At 34.3% G+C, this 16,001-nt stretch overlaps 1 protein-coding gene across 2 annotated transcripts in view; it reads left to right on the top strand.

The window, feature by feature from the left end:
* The window catches only part of FGF7 (fibroblast growth factor 7), a 30,299-nt gene extending 21,622 nt beyond the window's left edge, over positions 1 to 8,677 (top strand). The window contains exons 3-4 of one of the 2 annotated variants that reach the window (XM_009886135.1): positions 7,412 to 7,515; positions 7,915 to 8,677. In XM_009886135.1, coding sequence (XP_009884437.1) covers positions 7,412 to 7,515; positions 7,915 to 8,109 — 299 coding nt within the window. In that variant the 3' untranslated portion in view covers positions 8,110 to 8,677. The remainder of the gene's footprint in view (positions 1 to 7,411; positions 7,516 to 7,914) is intronic. The other variant, XM_009886134.1, reaches the window with a different exon arrangement.
* The last annotated feature ends 7,324 nt before the right edge of the window (positions 8,678 to 16,001 follow it).

Below are 16,001 nucleotides of genomic sequence, written 5' to 3'. Positions count from 1 at the left end.
GATTCCACATACTTTATCTTAAGACAATTCTGCCTAGGAAAGGGTGTTTCACAAAGACGTTCCTCACAAGTGCTTAACTGACAGTGCCAGCATCCCTACCCCTAAAAACCAGCAACAGACTATTTTTTTCAACTTCAGTGCACAGAAAGGCCACAAGAAATAAAGTGCTGTAAATACCACACAAAATTTGGTATTGTAAAACATTTAGAATATTTAAAAAATAAGCATTAGATATATTATCTGTTAGCTATTTTTTTAAAAAAATAAATAACAAGAATGTAAAACCATAACTGGCTTCTGGCCATTTGCTTTTACTTTTCTTTCCTTAAAAAACATACTTTTCCTTTTCTTCTTCTTCCCTTTGTTCCAGCATTTAGAAGACTACAGAAGTCTTAGCTGTTTCCATCTTACCCTTAAACATTTTCTCATAACATATATACCTGACAGAACAGAAAAATACTGGGATGAAACTGCTGTCAGCCTTGCTGAAAAATGTAATTGATGCCAAAATTTCTCATTGAATTAATGTCTACAAAACTCTGACACTACAAATCGAGAAGCAGTGGCCACAACCATTATGAGATAGATACTGAGGGGATATCGGCAACATACAAAATGTTTGTAAAAAGAACCAGCTGATGAGGGACTGAACACAACGTGTACTTTAAAACCTCTTCTGAAATCTTCCTGAACAATCTTATCACCCAACATATTGGGGCTGTTCCCTCATGTGTGAAAGATATCAAGCTCAGTGGTTCTGCTCTCTCTTCTCTTCCAAAGACCCATTGGACAGGTTGTTACCACCTGCTGGATCTTCAGTAATGTGCTGCACTTACTGGTTTCCTTACAGCTCTCAGAAGAAAGAATTGCAATTGCTCTTTCAGCCTCTTGGCTGCAAAATTATTAAAGTCAAAATGCCCCAGTTTTGCTAAATCACAGGGCCCTCACTTCTTTGTTATAGATAGGATATTGTTATTTGAGGGCAAACGCAAAGACACTCTGCCTATTCAGCTATGGCTGCAGACAGTTAGAAATTAGTAAACAGACTGTGTAGCAATAAAGCAAAGATTTATTAAAACAAATAAAATGTCACAGTATTATTGTGTTGTAAAAGCAAAAAAAAAAGACTAAAAAATAAAAAGAAGATGAATATGTTAATGTGAAAATATTAATTAAATCAGAAAAAAGATACTTAATATCTGGTGATTAAAAACAAAATTATCAAATACCACTTGCCAGGAAAGAATTATCTCACATAAGAATGCTCAATTTTGTACCAATGATGTAGCTAAATGCCAATTCTTCTACATAAGTTTCCAGCCTGAGGTACTGTCCTGTCTTCTAGGCCACAGTCATGTAGTAAGTCCAGACATAAAAGTGTCTACTTGTAAAGTACTGAGCAACTGTCACTCTAGACCAGAACACCAGGAAACTCACCCCATTTATTATGTAAATTGTCCCCCCAAACCAATATATAATTCACCCACTAAAACTGTTGTATCAACCTAAAGGGTTGTTTTGCTTCTTTGTGGTTTTTTTTTTTTTTCTGCTGGATTTTATATCAACTGCCCGTTATTTAATTTGCACCAAGTGGTTAAAAAGGCTGCTGCCAGCATCCATAGTCATCTTCTTCTAAATAAAGCCCATCTAGGCTGAACAGTCTTTTATGTACACTGGACAGAACTTAAGCTCTGTAGGAAACTTCATTCACTACAGGAATTTTAAGCTACATTTGTTACACTGACCATGCAACCATATAAAATTGTTTGGAATTTCATGCTGATTTTATAGAAATTACACTTGTTTTCAATTTTGTATGCCCATTTTCAGGTTTTTTCTCTTTCTGGCTTTAATCTGACTTCTTTCCCAATTACTTCGTGGTATATTCAAGTCTTCTCTTAGACCTCTTCTGAACTTTTATGTGGATGCTTTAGATAAAGTAACTGAAAAACATAGTTTACATTTTCATTTTTAAACCAAGGATATTTAAGACCTTGTTGAAGTTTGGCATTCTGAACTTCTCATAATCAGCATCTTATCAATTTAAGCATGTCTTTAAAGTAATTTTGAAGTTATCTGAGTATTAAAAGAGTATTTAAATGAAACAATCCACATATATAAGAATTTTCTCTTTCCCATTCTAGCTTGGTGACTTTTTCCTTTTCATGAATAGAGATTGAAAGGATTAGAACATTTTACTTCAAAAGGAAGCACGTAAGAATGGACTTGCTAACGTAAGACAAGGAATGGTATACTATTAGGCTGAGGAGGTTTTCTTTAGTACAATTTCAGATTTCGGTTCTTTATCATTTCACTAGAGTATCTGGTGCTACATAAACTAACACGTAGAAACTGCACAGACAAATCTCACACGTGTGTCTGTTCAGCATTTTTCTCTATTTCTGCGTAGGGAGTTTTCAGAAAAGATTTTAGCTTACTATACATCTCCTGCCTCACTGAAGGAGCTACCTTAGGGATAAAATCCTGGCTCCACTGAGTTAGCCGAAATCCTACTATTCACTTAAATGAGGACAGATTTTTTGCCTTTATGTATAAAACGTCCTACAAACATAACACAACATAGTAGGTTTACTTCTATTACCATTTTCTATGGATCTACCTCCTTCCAATTAATCAGCTAACAAGAATTAGCATGAACACTGAAGCTCAGCTACACAGGTTCAGAGCAGAAGAGCAATGAAACTAATACATGTTAATTCAGTTCGTGTCTTAAAGGCAGTCAAAAATGGTATACTAGAAAAGACACTCTTTAGCTTTGGTGAGTTGCTTAACTCAGGTTACCATCCTTACAAAGCTAATCTTTAAAGTATATTATAGTTTCATTGTTGATTTTAATACCATCAGTTACTCAGAATCAAAGCTGTTCCTGCATTTATAGAAAAAGGAGATTATTGGGTAACTTTCATATACATCAAATGTTGTTCCTGGTTAGTCTTATTAAAGATATTGTAGTGATGCAGAATTTCAAAACGAAAGAGCAGAGAAAAAGAATTGGTTTTGTTTTGCTTTTCTTTTTTAAACCAAACTAAAAAGATCACATTCACAAACTTGGCTGAATGTAACTGTCACAACTGTACAACAAACCATATACACCAAGAGCATGAGGATAACCGTATCAGCTCAGATCCAAATTTAATTTAGCCTAACATCCTGTTGGCAAGAATCGCCAGTAGCAGATGATTACAGAAAGTATAGAAGAAACAGGAAATATCTGTAGTTGGCCAAAATTCTGGTTGAACAGTTTTATTACCTCTTGACGCCTGCTAATGGATTAGGTTCCTATCTGCAACAATACACCCTAGTGTCTATTTACCATTATGTAACTTCTCTTACAGTGATTGAGTACCAGAAACACATATGAAATAAAGACAGACCAATATGACTATAATGTGCTATCTTGACTTCATAGAGATACTGAAAGGAAATGGAACAAAGGGGGAAAAATACAACTTACTTTCTCTATTTTATGGATTTATTATTTTATTCTCTGGCATATCCTTTAGGAATTTCCTGCTTTGGTGCTATAATTATAATTTAAAAGCTCATTTTTATATTTAAATATGTTATAAAATTATAATTGCAAGAGACAGTGATTTCTATTATCCACGTCTCTAACCTCAACATTTGTGTTGAGTCTCTATATATCAAGCTGAGTATTAAAAAATAGAAAAGTAGTTTAGATGCTTTCGCAGTGAGATTGTGTTGTTTCTAAGTGTTAAAGATTCCATCAACTAGTTCATCAAAGAACTTGTGCTGTGAGAATTATGCAGTACATAATAGGCGTGCAGGAAAAAGCTGGTCAGCTTATAAATCTTGCACGATCAGAAGCACCTTGTAAAACACTTAAAGTACTGAAATCTCTGGCTGTATTAAATTCAATAGTACTCAAAAATCATTCTTCCTGGTCTGTGAGAGAATTCTGATATTGGGTACTAAATTTAAGCATGTGATACAACTGCAATGTTGACACTGATAAACTAATAGACTTTCAGTGTATGACTTCTCAACCTTAATACTCTCTTTCCATAGTTTCTGTACATAAAAGAAGAAATTTTAAATTCATATATGTACATGACATTTTGCAATTAACAAAATGAGTGAGTTCCATTCAAAAGACTATATACAGAAAGATCATAAATTCTCAGCTAAAATCAGCTATCACAGTTCTAACTACACAGCGGTCTTACTTTTCCCAGTTTGCTAAAAATCGTGTTTCCATTTCCTGTATAATTTATTTAATTTAAAGAAAAAAATATGCAGCAATACTACATTTCTGAAATGAACAGAATTACTGATGCACAGCCTCCAGAAGAAAAGGGAGCTTACACTATGCTGTCTTACTGCTTAAGGAACTTCTGTCATATGCCTGAAAATAGAGAGAGGAACTCAGTGATGATTGACTTGCACATCAACTATAAAAGTGCATGTGAGATGCTGCCTCAGGGACCTAAACCACAAAATGCTTTGCTGAAAAGGGAAAAATTCATGCTTTCCTTCTCCTGTGGGGATACGTTAAGACGCATCAGAACAGATGAGACATGATCTAGAACTGGGAATAGAAAAACGACCACGTGCAGTTTATGATAGGCCATTTAATTCTGAGATAGACATGTTCTGAGCAAAGAATCAAGAATACACAAGCGCTATTTCCACTGAACGCCCCATGGTCTTTTTTCTTTCTCTTTAACATCACTAATATTACAACATTTTTAGTGTGACATAGTTATTTGGAGAGTTCACGTGGTATTCCCTCGCTAAACTTTATGGAGAGATGCACAGAGAGAGGATCTTTAGAAAAGTGCCATTCAAAGACCTAAAAAAATCTTTGGATTTTATATCACCTCTGAGTCAGGGTGTCAAATGTTATTTATGTGAGAGCTACCCCTTATTCTGGAGGTAAATAATTGCTTAGAATTGTGAAAAGCACATAATAATATAGCAAATAGTACTGGATATGCATAACAATTTATGAATCTCAAATTATCTGTCTTTTAATTAAAATGCATTGCTTTTTAGGCACAATGGAATTTTAACAAATAAGATGAAAAACCATGTAAAGAACTGAATACAATAAATCTATCTCACATAGTGCCTTTGTAAATTGTAAGTAGAATATAACTTTGATAGATAACATCCTATTTGCCATTCATATTTGCAGTACAGGAGGCTTATAAAATATTTTTACATCCTCAGTTTCTATCCTATATCAAATTATATATGGATAGAGTATCATTTCCACATGAAAGACATTTATGTCTCAACTGAAAATAAAGCAGAGAAACAAGCACCCAAAATAAAAATAATTCCTACAAGTTGTCATCATCTACTTCAGGAAAAAAAAAAACAAGCTAAAAAAATAATGTAAAAATTTTAATAATAATATTGTCTTGGACAAAAGCTTTTGGCATTTCCTTTTTAAAAGTAGTAGTATTTCTTACTAGTGAAACTTCAGCCAACATCAGTTTACTCAAGGAAATCTCAATTCCTATTAGCACTACCTGTTTTAAAAAGTCACTTTGAATCTTTCATTTTTTTAATTTGGTATAAATAGAAAACTCAAGATTTAAAAAAGATTTAAAAAAACCCAAAACTCTCCTTAAGTTAATGGCCAGCACAGGCAAAAGAACAAATGGATATAAGCTGTCGCTGAAAAAATGCAGATTGCAAATTACTACAGAGTCTCTAGCCATTAAAATAAATCAAACTCTGGAACAGCCTTTGGCGGAAACACTGGGGGCAAAGAAATAACAACTCCAATTTAGTATTGGCAAAGTTTATGAAAAGAGAATTATCTGATGCAATTCCCAGGCTAGCAGAGCACTGGACTTGATGACCCAGAGATCCCTTCCACTGTTATGTTCTTTGTTTGGCTAGATGCAGATGTTCATCTGTTTTTCAGCCCCACTGTGGTTTTTCTAAAGTGAAATTTAAATGAAAGTTAATATAATTTTTGTAAGTTTCAGTTAGAAATTACCCTCTGCAAGAATTGCTGCTAGGCCTGCAGCAGAGTGGAACTTGTCAAAGAATTCTGAAAGCTTAAAGTTGGCTTAGCATTATAGAGAAGTACAGAAGTGTAATTGTTCAGAGATGAACACCCAGCAGGGCACGCACCATGTGAAGAGGTAACTGATCTACTGGTGGGGAAAATAAGAAGAAAAAAGTAAGCAAGACAGGCTAGGACTGATACACCAGTAATATGAAGGAAGAAAGCAAAACAGTACAGTAAAGAAAGCAAAGGACATCAGGATATAAAGAAAGTATAGGGAAGGAGAAATAACATGCCTTTCTAAAAAATCTAATTAATGAAAAATTATTATCATGTGTGGTGGTTGTGAAGAGTCAATACAACTTGAAAGAGAAAAAAAACGTTTTGCTCAAGAGGAAGGTTGTATTTCAGGTGACAATGTAACACAAGCCACTCTCTTCTTCTCCCTCACTTCTGTCCCCCATGCTTAGCTATTGGAATTTGCCTAGAGTTGGCTGGCTTTGAAAGACCCCATTTTGGAGAACGAGTGACAGTACAGATGCTACTGCATGCAGTTCTGTAGGTGATTCAATGTGGAAGAAAACAGCTCAAACTCTGCTATTGCTTAAAACAACAGTAAAAATATTTAAGCCTGAAAACAACCTGTTGTTCCTCAATAACTTGCACCATCCTCCTGTCTTTGCTCAGTTGTTTTTTTTTTTTATTGACATAAGACTATTTTTTATGTTGCATGCAGGTAACTTAAATGTATCATAGTGACTACAGAAAGCTATTGCAGATATACATCAGCGAGATGAAAATAATTTATAGAAAACAACTCTTAATGGTTTCTAGTTTGGAGTAAATAAGTTCTCAGAGCAGCTTTTAATGATTTTCAAATACACGTATCTTTACAGCTCCAATCAGTCATAAAAGCATACAAAGGTCAAGCAAATACTTTATCTTATTTAAGACACCGTGGTCTGTTTTCTATCACTCGCAAGTTCTAAGGTTTACATGACACAAGTCTTCAAAATAAAGGCTTTACACAAATTCTGTGAACTTTGATAGCTATGTATATAATTCTTCGAAATGAAACCCTAAGCCTCATAAATTCTAAGATATGCTGATTCTTTGAAAATAGAAAAATTACGTATACTAACACCACAACTTCAATATATACTTAAAGATTATCACCATATAATTTTTTGAGTGGCTGTATGCAGACATGATCACATACAGACAATTTTTCAAGTCCTTTCCTCACATGAATAAATGCATATTTTTTCTGGGTTTTTTTTAAGAATGATTGCTGCAGATTTTCAATAAACACAGAAGTATTGCAGAATATTAGTTTAACTAAACCTTCTAAGTTGACTGGAGAACAAACAATCATTTTACAGCCCTCACTGTGTGCCTTTGCAGGTATTCTAGAAATCCGAACAGTGGCAGTTGGAATAGTGGCAATCAAAGGAGTGGAAAGTGAATACTTTCTGGCAATGAACAAGTCAGGAAGACTCTATGGAAAGGTATGGATGCAAACTTCTCTTGTGTGCACAATCATCACGTACAATCTTAAAGATACGTATTTTTAGATGTAGCATTTGTATATTTTGTATAAAACAGATTCCTAAAAAATTAAAATGTATCCTGTCCTTATCCCATACATCCTATACTAGACTTTTATGTCCACTTAATAAATTAGAGTGATTAGAGCTTACATACTTTTTTAAAATGTGGAATACTAAGGGGGAATAGACAAAGCTACAATATTGACTACTCAGATTTCAGCAGTCCAATTTATGTATTAAAAATATTAATAATATGTGGGCTTTATAATGCATATTCTTCTCCCATCTTCCCTAATCTAAGTATTTTAAAAAAACACTTGTACTTATTTTATTCTATTTTATTATTTACTCTCACAGAAAGTATGCAATGAGGACTGCAACTTCATAGAACTGATTGAAGAAAACCATTATAATACATATGCTTCTGCAAAATGGACACACAAAGGAAAGGAGATGTTTGTTACATTAAACCACAAAGGGGTCCCCATGAAAGGTAAAAAAACAAAGAAAGAACACAGAGCATCCCACTTTCTTCCTCTGGCAATATCCTAATCACAAATGATCTATAAAGAACTAGTTCCAGCAGGAAGACTATTTTTAAGACGACTATTTGACAAGATATCAAGAGAGGCTGGAATACTACTGAGAAACTGAACAAGCTGGACTTGCGCATTTATGTTTATTTTTAAGAGACTACATGAAAAAGATTTGAAAATATACACAAAACCAGATTTACTAACTAAAAGTTGTAAAAAATTCTAAAGAGTTGTACAATCATTATCTTAGTCATTGTAACTGGGTAGTTTCTTAAATTAATTTACCCTGAAGAATAAGTCATGACTTGATTATCTGATAATATTTTATTTAAAAAACCTATCTGCTTCTTAAATATGGCTGCTATAATAATAATAAGCAGATGATAATGTTGTGTAAAATATGTCAGACTTTAAGGCTGCTGGAATGAGTTGTCAGATTATCAAGTCAATAGTAAATGTGGAGGCTGAGCAGTATTTTAAATACTTCCCCCAAGAAACGGATATCCTATACATAAACTATATGATCAGAAAAAAATATATAATCTTGTAAATGTTTATTGTTGTATTCAGATAAAAGAGTTAGTTTGGAAAAAATAAGTTTACTCTACTACAAAATGTTCCTATCTATTAATGAAACAAATACCTAATGCTGCTCTAAAAGATGTTTCAAATAGTGTATGTAAAATAAGAATAGGAATAAATAATGTACTTCATCTCACTTTTCACAAATTAACATTTTATATAACGATGAAGCAAAAATTCAGACATATTAAGGTTTTTTATGTAACATATCCTATCTTTTGTATAATTCCTGTTCGGGCATACAGCTTTCAATATTGTTTTTCCATCCTTATACATGCTTTTTCTGTTGTTACAGCATTAAACTTTATTTTAAGTTGTATTTGAACTTTATTGTTCTAAGTTATTTAAATGTTATTTATAAAAAAAAATACTTATTAAGCTGCATCTGTTTCATATGCTTTTAATTCTAAAGGAATAACAAAATGGTCTGGCTGAGATGCATGAATTTTTTTCTGTGACCAGACACAAAGGCTAGTACACAACCCTCTTGCCAACATACATTGGATGGCAGACAAAAATGACAGCCTGCAGCAAATCGCACAATGGACATCTCAAAAGAAACAATGCAAAAATGTAAAAAATCTTTGCCACATACTCTTGTTAACTGAATTTAATAGCATGCTCAGAGTTACACCAGGTAAAAGAAGATTACGGTCCCAGCAGGTACTGGAATTAATCCTCAGATGGTAGAACCTATACTCACAGATACAGAAATACGTGAGAGCCTACATGACCAGTTCAAAACTTCAGCCAAAATCAATGAGACCTGATGAAGAAAAGACATCTCAATTTTCTAGCTACTAAAATGTTCAGCTAAGCCCTACATGACTTATATCATTTCACTCTATTCAGTTTGCCTACAAGTTTTCTCGGTATTGTGATAATTGCTCTTAGATAAAGATCACCAAAAATTACCTGAAACAGCTGCTAGATGACTGGGATGGAGTCAAGTTAATTACTAAAAGTCTTAAATCCTCTACTTTTCATTACAAGTGTCTAGGGTCATCCATTTTTTTCCTACATGAGACACTTTCTTTGTAACAGCGCTCACAGAAAACGGCAACGATCCTCTTGAACATTTCATTTTTTAAAAAATACTTCTTTATCAAATACTATCATTTGGAAATCATTTATGATTTTTGACTTGGTAATATCAAACATCAAACTGTAGATATAAAGTGGTCCATGCAGAAAAAATTGTCAATACAGCTGTATCAGTAAACCCTCACTGTGCTTTAGCTGATTTATCTATTACTTGTTCACTGAACACAATAGACCTTACTATCAAAGAAACTTTTTTGCTCATAACTGTCTGCACTACTTTCGGTGACTATATAAACACTGAAACAAAGTCCACGCTCATTATCAACATTAACATACTATCAAGAGTTTCTAGATCTAAACTAGCTTAGTTAAAGCTTTGAAATAAAAATTAAAAGAACAAAATCTCATTAAGATTGTTTGTGCTTAAAAGCTTTACTGGCTTGAATTAAAATGCGAACATCCATATTAATATATGAATATATATGCCAAAAAAGCTTAAAATTAAATCCAGATACAGACAAGCTCTTCTAAAGATCTTTTCATTATGTAATTCAAGAACATAGGAATACAGTCAAACAAGTCCCAAACCCCAATGGTAATTAGCCCTTACTGCTATATGCTTTGTCTAATGGATCACTATATTACCATCATTACCAGGTATGCCAAGGCTGCTTTATGTTTTACAGCTGTCATATCTGAAATGCATGCTATGAGGGAATGGTTCACAAAAAGACACCTGAGTGCAAATGATACAATCCTTCAGTAGCAGAGTCACACGGGCTTACGTGTTGCAATACCTTCCTTATGTTGGCTTAGCAGAGGAGGGGCTGTATTTGAGGAAAATGCAGTATTTTGCCTTTCTTTTATGCATTCTCTTTCATTTCTTCTGGCGTTTTAATAGTAAAACAGACTTAAAGGTTATAATGTATCCTGGGTTACTCTATTCCAGTACATAATGGAAAAGGCAAACAGAAAAGCAAGATCAGATGAACCCAGTTGAGTGATTTTCAAATTATCTTTAACTTAGAAAATCTCTTCTGAAGTAAAATGTATTTCTTTTCAGCTGTCTCCAAAAAAATATTGAGAGCTAAACCCAGAGAATAATAATCAGAAAATTTATAGTGATGATCTACAGTAGCAAACTAATAAAAGATAAGGATAAAAAAAAGAAGAACCTATTAGATTTTAACAGGTATTCTTCAAATAGATGTCAGAAATCCTCACAACAGCCTTTTGCATCAATTACATCACAATCCAATCTTAACATCAAACATGCAATATACCATGTGGGAGGAAAACAGGTTTGTATGAAAATAAACAGATATACCTGTCAGGATAGGGCTCATTACTAACCTTTGTACTACTAAAGGTTCAAGAAAATCCAAACAAATTGGGCTATAAAAGCCACTATCAATTGTAATTTCTTTGGTTTTCCTTCAGATGCCTTGGCTTTCATCTAGCTTTTTTGCTTCGTTTACCACAGATTCTACAAAGTGCAAATAGACTGTGGTTTAGAACTGAAACATAAGCTCCTGTGGTTTAAATAGCCACTCTGTTTAGCCACCTTCAATAACCATTCACATTTCCCAGAAACTGCGCCATTACGCAGGCTCTTTAAATTTAATTAACAGGGTTCTTCTTACTTACTTATCCTTTGTATTAGTGCTGATAAATACTCTGTGACACAGAAATGAGCTAATCTCACCCAAGAAATCTCATAGAAGGCTGCAGAATCTCCATTCTCGGGGCTTTCAAGACCAGACTGGAAAAAGCCCTAAGCAAATTAGTCTAAAATCAGTGTGGGCCCTACTTCGAGCAGGAGATTAGACAAGAAACCTGCAGCACCCTTCCAATTCAAATGAGTCTATGTTTCCATATGAAAGTTATTTCTCTTAAAACAGCCACTTAGAGTGCAGTTCAACCTTTTTGAACAACTACACAAAACACATTTTCCATGTTAGGGGGATAATTACACATCTGACTCATAGTTTATCTATAACTTATATGCCACTAAAAGGATGCAAACTGGTGTAAATACATTCCATAACACAATAAAAAATGACAATTGGACAACTTCCACAACCTTTAAAAGACATGATATGGTACAATACGGTCTCACTTTTAGTTATGTTGCAAGTGCTTTAAAACACCACTGTGTGTAGCACCTGTAATAATCAGGTTACTAAATGATTAATCAATCGAGTAATTATTAAAATACAGTTGTTTGTGTTTTAAATTACTTTACTTTTCAAGAAAAGATCTATATTGCTTTTGAACGAGCTGACGTGAAATGTAAGTTAATGTTAAATCCATAAAGTAATAAGAGAACAACAGTATTTCACTTCACTCAACAACCAGTATCCACGTAGTTTAAATACTTCATAAGCCTATGCAACCTCACTCCTCAATACTAACTTATTAAAAAACATAATAGTTTCATAACATCTAACATATGTAGAAAATGAAAGTGAGAGGTTAGATGATCTTCCCCAAATTAGGGAAACAGTCATCATCAGAGTTGAGATCCATACTTAGAACTAATATTATACTTTTTTTAAACTAATATTTAATAACACACACACAAAAAATCAACTGTTTACATCACTGGATGAATTTTAAAAGGTAACAGTTATTTAAATCACATGTTGACTTAAAGCAGGGGAGACGGGGAATTTATTAGCAGAAAAAAAGCGCTAACTTCTCTGTGCTGTTAGAAGAATAATTTTGAAGACTAGGACTGTCTTTAAAGCAGAAACTCAGATGGAAAAATATTCAAGGAGTTGCATGAAGTTTTTAACATGACATTTACATTAATTTTAACGATATTTACACTGCAAAATTTCTTTAAAATGCTTTTTAACACCATACATTTAAATTCATATTCTTACATAAAATACAACTGCATAATTTAACTATAAAAATTTGGGAAAAAAAAAGCATATAGTATTAAAACTACTAAGTGTTAAAACTTGAGCTCTGTAAATAACTTCACAATACCTGGCTGAGGAAAGCTAGCTTGTAAATCTCAAGCATTCCAGACACTGAAATTCTATAACCGCTTACATTCCAGACCTAAAAAGGGAGATTTTCTTCAATTCTGTTTGGAAGGCAGATCCTAGCTTACCAAGATTGGTTGTTTCATTAAGAAAACTCTTTCATTTAGAGGCCTGGCACTTGAAAAGATTGACTCTTAACACAGAGGAGAAAAAAAAAAGAACTCAATTCAGAGGAAATTACTTCCTCATGAGAATAAACTATTTTCCTTCAGTGCTAACCAGAAAAGCAGAGGAATTTGAATGAAGATGCATAAACTTGTCACATAGAGGTTACAGTGTTTTCAGACTGAAGTCCAATATCAAGTAAGAATCCTTACTTTTAAGATAATTTCTAAAATAGTGTTTTAGCAAAGATGGTTACAGATCTGAACACCAAGCATTCTTCAATGAAGTGCAGATCTTAAAGGATACCAGGTTCCTAAAAGGTGGATATTGGTACCTAGTGAGAACTTGAAGGTGTCAGGTTAAGTAGGCTACCAAAGTTCAACAGATTTCAATTAGAAGTAGATATCTAGTGTGCTCAGCTACATTAGTAAAATAGGTATCTGTCTTACCTAGTACCCAGATTGCTTTGTGAAACTCATTGCAAGTTCACTTTAAATATATCAACAGCTTCCCCATCTTTCAGGAGTTAGGCTGGTCAATTTGAAGGGCTCGGCCCTCTGCAGACTAAGTTCTTTCTGAATCTAAGAGTCTGTGAAATTAGGAAGCATTTGCTTCACTTGGACGTTCAGAATTTTGTAAGACTAAACCACAAAAAAATAATCATTATCTAGCTTTGCAAGGTAAACACTGAAAACAGCTCATTCTAGAGACCAGTCTTCACTGGTTGGCACCTCTGTTTTCTGACCATATGCCAACAATGGACTGACATTATCTATGGTGTTATATTAACTGAACAACTCATGCAAATCCTTAATGTCTTACTTTTATATTTCTGGTTTTATACAGTAGCAAAGGCAGTACTTCTAGCCTATATACCTCTTCCTGAAGCAAGAACCCCAAAGATGTTACATTGTCCCACCTTTATTTAAAAGAATCTCTATCTCACTTTATTCACTGAATGACAGAATGGCTGAGGATGGAAGGGACCTCTGGAGGTCATCTGGTCCAACCCCCCTGCTCAAGCAGGGCCACCTGGAGCCAGTTACCCAACACCATGTCCAGATGTTTTTTATAATATTTCCAAGGAGAGAGACTCTACCTCTTTGCGCAACCTAAAATTCCCCCGAACCTTCTCTTCTCCAGGCTAAACAGTCCCAGCAGTCTCAGCCTTTCCTCACGGGAGAGATGCACCAGTCCCTTAACCATCTTCTTGGCCCTTCATTGGACTCTCCCCCGTATGTCCATGCCTCTCTTGTACTAAGGAGCCCAGAACTGAACACAGTGCTCCAGGTGTGGCATCATCAGTGTTGGGTAGAAGGGAAGAATCACCCCCACTATTCTTCTAACTAATTCAGTAATACCTTTATGACCGCTAGAAATATTCTTATAATAATAATGTTATGTGGTATAATTTTAGTCAGAACTCAGGACTGACTCCTTTTACAATTACAATTGGCTGTCTAAGCATAAACACAATTTACTATTACCTTGGACAGCACCAGTTTTGATGGACAAGAATCAAGTCATCAGCTCATGACTGCTGAATTTTCACGGTTCATCTACTGGCCTTTGAAACCTGGTTCTGCTACAGATTTCTTATATAACTTTAAGCAAGCCACTTTCAATGTCCTATTTGATAAGTAAGAAAATGAAGTTCGAGCCTGGTACGTGCTGCTAAAATATCAAACATACACCCACACTAGCTTTAAATTACCAGACTAATCACAACAGGGCACATGTCACCAGAGGAGATGTAGCTGTTTCTACCCACACTCATAGTGACTTCTGTTGCTACACAGGACACCATATTGCCACAGTTAGCTTGTTTTCTCTGTTCAAGCCAGCTAACAAGGTTAGGTTTTTGTGCCTGTATGAATTGCTGCGACATTAGTGCACAGTACAGGAACACTGGACGAGACCTTCAGAGGAACAGGAACATTTGGAAGCCATGGACATTCAATTATTGTGTAAGACATGACAGGTTAATATAACAGCTAGCTTGCCTATACACTGTAATCCTATTGTTTTCAGTGAAAACAAGGCACCAAAGTGGATCCAGACAAGCAACTAACTTCTCAGTAATCATAAAAGAAAACAAGTGATTACGAGAAAAACTGTGAGCATCCTGCAAGCCTAAAGCAATATGGCAGATCACAGAATAGGATATTAACAGAAAGAGCTAAAGTAGCAAGGCTTCTCCCTTTTATTTTATCGTCATAGGAAAAAACAAGTCATTATATCTTGGAAAGAAACATCAAGATAACAATAGTTTCAGTGACTTCAGAAATTACTGCCATTGAAACAGACTCACTTAGGTCAGAAGTGTTACTATAATCACAGCTGAAGTGATTTCCTGAACTTGCTTCACGAATAATCACTTTCTACTCCATTTCACATTCTTGTTTTCACATACAAGTAAAGTACTACAATGACCAAGATCCAAAAGAAAATATGATTACACCAGAACAAAACCATTGGAATTTATAAAAATCATCCAAATGTTTCCACTGGGTTTAGGTTTTACAAAAGCATATTATTTTTTAAACCTAAATGTTCCTCTGTTCAAAAACGTAGACATATTTCTGTTTCTAAAAACTTACTGCAAACTGAACAACATACAAAAAAACCTCTGTATTCTGTAAACAAGAATTTCCTTTCAGGACTGTAACTTGATGAGAGTAACACTGACTTTCAACTTTAAAGAAACCATATTTCTTTTTTTTTTTTTAATTGTACTTGAAAACAAATACTAGAGTGAAAAAGGAAAATTATTCAGCAAAGCTAACAGGCTTAATGACAGTAAAATAATTCACTTTATTAAGTTACACATGTGCATAGCCAATCCATATTAAGATTCTACAAAGCTGTATTCATTTGCAGAGACCAAATCCTCAAGCTAGGTCTCAAGAGCAACTGTCCTCTTTGCTTAGATAGCCTATTACACTGGGAAAAACCCACGCAGTTCTCTTACATCTACATTACAAGAGAAAGCTTTGTGGGAATCATGGCACATGCCAGAACACTTCCCTTCCTCAGACATGTCTGCAGTACTTCGCTAATTCAGGATTTCCTGAGTACAGCATGTTCCAAACCTCGTCTCTTTAATATTAACAGATACAAG

This window comes from Charadrius vociferus, unplaced genomic scaffold (assembly GCF_000708025.1).
Source record: "Charadrius vociferus isolate BGI_N301 unplaced genomic scaffold, ASM70802v2 scaffold365, whole genome shotgun sequence".
Taxonomy (NCBI): Eukaryota; Metazoa; Chordata; class Aves; order Charadriiformes; family Charadriidae; genus Charadrius; species Charadrius vociferus.
Note: the sequence above shows the minus strand (reverse complement) of the source record. Positions and strands in the feature narration are given on the sequence as shown.